At 38.5% G+C, this 5,164-nt stretch overlaps 1 protein-coding gene across 1 annotated transcript; it reads left to right on the top strand.

Annotated features, from left to right (window-relative positions):
* Nucleotides 1-2,198: 2,198 nt before the first annotated feature.
* Nucleotides 2,199-3,161, top strand: LOC107278629 (zinc finger protein 2). The gene has a single exon (XM_015755887.3). The coding sequence runs from the start codon at nt 2,315-2,317 to the stop codon at nt 2,720-2,722; it is 408 nt and encodes a 135-aa protein (XP_015611373.1). The 5' UTR covers nt 2,199-2,314; the 3' UTR covers nt 2,723-3,161.
* The last annotated feature ends 2,003 nt before the right edge of the window (nt 3,162-5,164 follow it).

Genomic DNA, 5,164 nt, shown 5'->3' with positions numbered 1-5,164 from the left:
CATGCAGTACTCTCGTTTTTTTTTGGGGGTGATTGGATGCTTACAGTGTACTTAATTTGCACTTCTAATGAAATCCATCTCCTCTAAAATATTAGCACCGTCATGTACATGTCCGACTATTCAGAGCTGCTTTTCGATTTTGTACTTTAATTCGATCCCCATCTCTGTCTATATATATATATATGCTGTGCCCTTGTATCATCCGCAAGAAAATAACTCCTTTTTTCAGATGATTCTCTTTGACCCCATATATCCTCTACTACTAGTGGTAATATTTTTTTTGACTGGAACTAGTGGTAATATTTAGGATTAGAGTTTATATATATACTGGTGGTAATATTTAGGATTATAGGTTTTTTTTCTCTACCTAGCTTCTTTATTTTGGAAAAGGACTAGCACGCAAATACGGAGAATCTAAAAGGGGGAGACGGCAAAAGCTAGCAACACAACCCAATAACAAGCCAAGTGAAAGGAGCTCAATTATCTAAAGAATTAGAAGCACTATTAATTTAGTGTATACACACAAGAGAATAAGATGCATCATCATTAATTATTGATTCCTAGCTGAGATTTTGCTCACAAACTATATTCATGCTTTAAGATAGTAAAATCAATTGTTTTCCTTCAAAGGGAGGATTAGATGCTAAGAAAAATACTATATGTACTGTACTATACATAGATTCTTGTGTGTGTGTGTGTGTGTGTATTGCAAGAATCAAATGGTCCAAAACATCATTTGCTCCATCGTTTTCTTGTTGGCCAAAATTTAAAATTTTAAACTTAATTTTAGAGTTGATTTTAATGATTTCTTCATTGTAGTTTACTTTTCAATATTAGCTTTTAAATCACTAAGAACATAGATATTGTCCAGTCAAAATAACACTGATAGATATTAAAAATTTACCCATAAATTATTTTTGGTTTCTTTGTTTATTTTTCCATAGCTTATCTGTCATAGAGCAAATTAACGATGATACTGTAGGTTATATTTGTGAACAATCCATTTCAGTGTACGTACGTCCTTGGCTTTACCATTGCAGTTGAGATGTCAGGCAATTGAGTGTTCCATTGTGACAGTACGTGTGACAATCCTTTTTACTATTGGTGTTTGCATCTCACTCTTTTTGCCACTGTAAGTTACTATACTGGCTGCATTCGTTTCCAGTAGTTAGGAACTCCCCCCTCTAGCACACAAAACAAAGCAATGGTTTAGTGCACGATTAATTAAATATTAGCTAAAAACAGTGAAGAAATGGATTGACATGATTTTTAAAAGCAACGACTCTCCTGTAGATTTTTTTTTCAAAAAGATGCACAATTTAACAGTTTGGAAAATGTATGCGCGGAAAACGAAAAAAAGTAGAGGCTAGGAATGTGTAGAGAAGAACACACCCCAAAAGTAGTTGCAGGTCAAGATGTATCACAACACATAGATATGTGTGCGTTACCGGCTACCTAGTTTAACACTACTACTCCATTAAAGACACACTTAATGATGAAAGCAATAAATGCAGCGAATCACGGGATGGTTGGATCGGTAAAGCGGTAAATAATATTTTAAAATATTTATATTTATGAATAAATTTTAAACGATAAAAATACTACGCAGAACTTTATTTAGATGAATTACAATATCCAACAAGATATATTAAATGAAGAGACACCACAGCGCTGGTAGGTACAAAAGGAGCACCTACATATATAACCCAAAGTTTAAATGAGGCACATGCGTGCATATACTGTGTGGGTAAATTTCTCGTATGGCACTAAAATTTTACGCCGATGCTCAGCTCCTCTGTAGTACACATCATGCACATATAACTACATGAGGTAGGGTCGTGGACCCACATGTTAGTGAGACACAGCACACGCCGATAGTAAAACCAACGGTTTCTTGTGAAGCTTCGAGTGAAAAAAAAATGATTGACGAATAGCGATCGATCTTGATAGCTAGCTTTAGCTACTATATGCATGTCCTTGCTTGATAAAAAGCGTATGTACAATCTGTGATCGATTTTCTTGTACATTTTTTTCCCCTGAGAATCAAGTGACACTAGCTCATCGTGGGCATTTCCGTTGCCACTAATCTACCGAACTCGAACGTGCGCGATATATGTCCGTCCACTGGCTCAGTGGCCAGTAACCTGATCCTGCGGAATAGTGTAACAAGGCCCCTATATTTAATCATGTTTAGCACAAGTAATTCCTATTGCAATTTGCAAACCAAACTTGCTTTTCTCTCTCTCACACACACACGGACACAGAGAGAGAGGGGTAGCCACACGCACGGCACAGTAGCGTAGACTGTGCTATAATGGAGGTGAATAGGGGGGAGGAGGAAGACGTGAACCTGGAGCTCACCCTCTGCTACACCTCGGCCTCCTCGCCGGAGCCCATCGGCTTCTTCCTCTGCATGTACTGCGACCGCAAGTTCTACAGCTCGCAGGCGCTCGGCGGCCACCAGAACGCGCACAAGTACGAGCGCAGCCTCGCCAAGCGCCGCCGCGAGATCGCCGCCGCGCTGCGCGCCCACGGCGCGCCGCCGCCGCCGCCCGCGCCCGGTGGCGCCGGCGCAGCTGCAGCTCAGAAGGCGGTGGGCGTGGAGGCGCAGCAGAAGCACCAGCACGCTCCCGTGGTCGGCGGCTTCGCGCGCGGCGGCGGCAAGAGCTCGCCGCCGGCCGCCGAGTACGGCGACGGGCTGGACTTGTCCCTCAGGCTTTGATGCCCTCCTCTCCGGCGCCGTCGGCTTCTCTTCGCTCGCTGCTGCTCTCTGTTGTTAATTTCTCGGTATGTCGTCGATCGAAGCCTACTTAATTAGCTAGCTTTGCCGAGTTCAGTCGTGCCAAATCTCTCAATTATTGGGCATTTTCTTTGTGTGTGTGAGTGTCAAGAACATGTTTTTGCATGCTGCTCTCGTGTGTTTGCTGGAATTTTTTTATCGATCTGTGCCTCCCTCTTCTGGTTGAGTTTGCTCCGATGATCGATGGAATTTCCCCCAATTTACCAGGAGAGATTTCGCCAATTGATGGAGATTTCGGCTGGTGTATGTTGTCTCCTTTTTTTTTTCCCTCTATCGATTAGCTAATTTGTTTTGGGCAGATCTGTAATAAAAAGTGTGTTTCGTTGAGAGGCTTCACCCAAATGATTTTTCAGATTGTGCATATTCCATGTGTGAATCTCCATTGACAATATCAGATTGGTGTACTCTTTAGCAATTAATCATACCATGCCCTCCTATTTCCCTCTTAAAATCAGGAAATACACTGCCTCCAGAAAAAAGAAAACAAATATGCTCCGGTGTTTTTTGTTTGGGATGAGATATGCTTTAATTCATTCTTTCCGCTCCTCAAAACGACAACATATATATATATATATATATATATATATATATATATATATATATATATATATATATATATATATATATATATATATATATATATATATATATATATATATATATATATATATATATATATATATATATATATATATATATATATGTGGTTTGTCGATACGCTAATACTATATAATATATTGCCAATCACCACTTGGGCATAAACATATATAGGCTTATGTACACGTAGATAATAATCAACAAAAAATGTATTGCTTCTGAATCAGCAAGTAAACGCCTCATCTGTTCTTCTCTCTTTTGTTGACATGATAATCGGAAGAAATCAAACTGCATACTCTCCTAGCCAAGGGGAACTGGCATACTACTTAAACTTGTAGTATGTAATTAGTTCTGACAGTATTTCTTTTATTCTTGGAATGAATGGCAGAGCTCTGCCTTTTTTTAGATAATAGAGCTCCTGCCATTAGTTTAAAAGAAGTTTCTCACTGTCATCTATCTTTCTCTCTCTCACACACACACACTCACTCACTCTCTCTCTCTCTTTCTCTCTCACACACACATGTGAATGTACTGCGTACACTGTAAATGCTCTCATCAGCTCACACACACACACACTCGCTCTCTCTCTCTCTCTCTCGATCTCTCTTGTATCATCAATAGACGACTAGACCATTCGATCATCACTGATGAAATGACATCCACTGGTGAATATCTATCTTAGCTAGCTAGCTTTCTCCCAGCTGCAGTTTCTTGTGATATATATCTAGCCTTCTTTCAGTGTACAAATCTATCAAGAAATAACACACTATATGTCTCTCTAATTGATTAGTCCGGTTTTCAAAATTTTGATATGAAATTTCGGACCTACTAGTCCTATAGGGGTAAGCCACTCTGATTAAAGCTTCAATCCAAATCCCCCAATCTCCTCCTTCTTCCTTAAGGCTCATCCCTTTCGTGTGAATAAGCTAAAAATATGGCGCTAGAGAGTATCTCAATGCCCTCCACAACTGCGCTCCTTTTCCTCTCGGCATGACAAGGGCTCTCCACCACTCATAGCTAGCACGTTGCGCCAAATACTAATGTGCATCCCTCCACCTGTGTTACCACCTCCCAGTATTCTCTTCGTCAGTCTTTCTTTCCCTCCCGCCCGCTACCCAACAAGTTTCACACAAATGTTTCCACTCAAATGCATTGAAAAATTATAAGTACTTAAAAACCATATGAATATCTTTTGGATAGAATTGTGATATTTCAGAAATTTTGAGCACACCCAAAATTTATTTGCGTCCAAACGTTTAAAACATGTAGCAATAAAATAGTCAAGGATCATAGATATTGCATATACTAAGAGCATCTACTCTGTAGCGCATTATGCTACTAGCATTCTATCATTTATAATCATTGGTGGGACACATTTACTACTTTAGGAATGTATTTGCTGCAATGGTTATTAACTAAGCACTTCGGAGTAAACTTCTGTTAATATAATTTACAAATAAATTAATTTATGTTTTAGTTAATTAAACAAACCCTTTTGGTTGCATATACCTCTTCTTTCCAATAAATTTATGTGAACATCATTGGAAATAGCAAATAACAAATTAAACAAAGATTGTTTAATTATAGACATTGAAATAAACAAAGGAAGATGTGTTGTAATAATTTCAACATTCTTATTTAATTTGTTTTGAATGTCCATGTAATGTATTCAATATCTAATTGCAATCACTCACTCTAGTCATGAATACTTTTATTTGATATGGATATCCATTTATCATTTTGGACTTTAAATATCAAAATTTGCTT

This window comes from Oryza sativa, chromosome 9 (genome assembly GCF_034140825.1).
Source record: "Oryza sativa Japonica Group chromosome 9, ASM3414082v1".
Taxonomy (NCBI): Eukaryota; Viridiplantae; Streptophyta; class Magnoliopsida; order Poales; family Poaceae; genus Oryza; species Oryza sativa.
The sequence above is the reverse complement of the archived record's forward strand: the minus strand, read 5'-3'. Positions and strand labels throughout refer to the sequence as shown.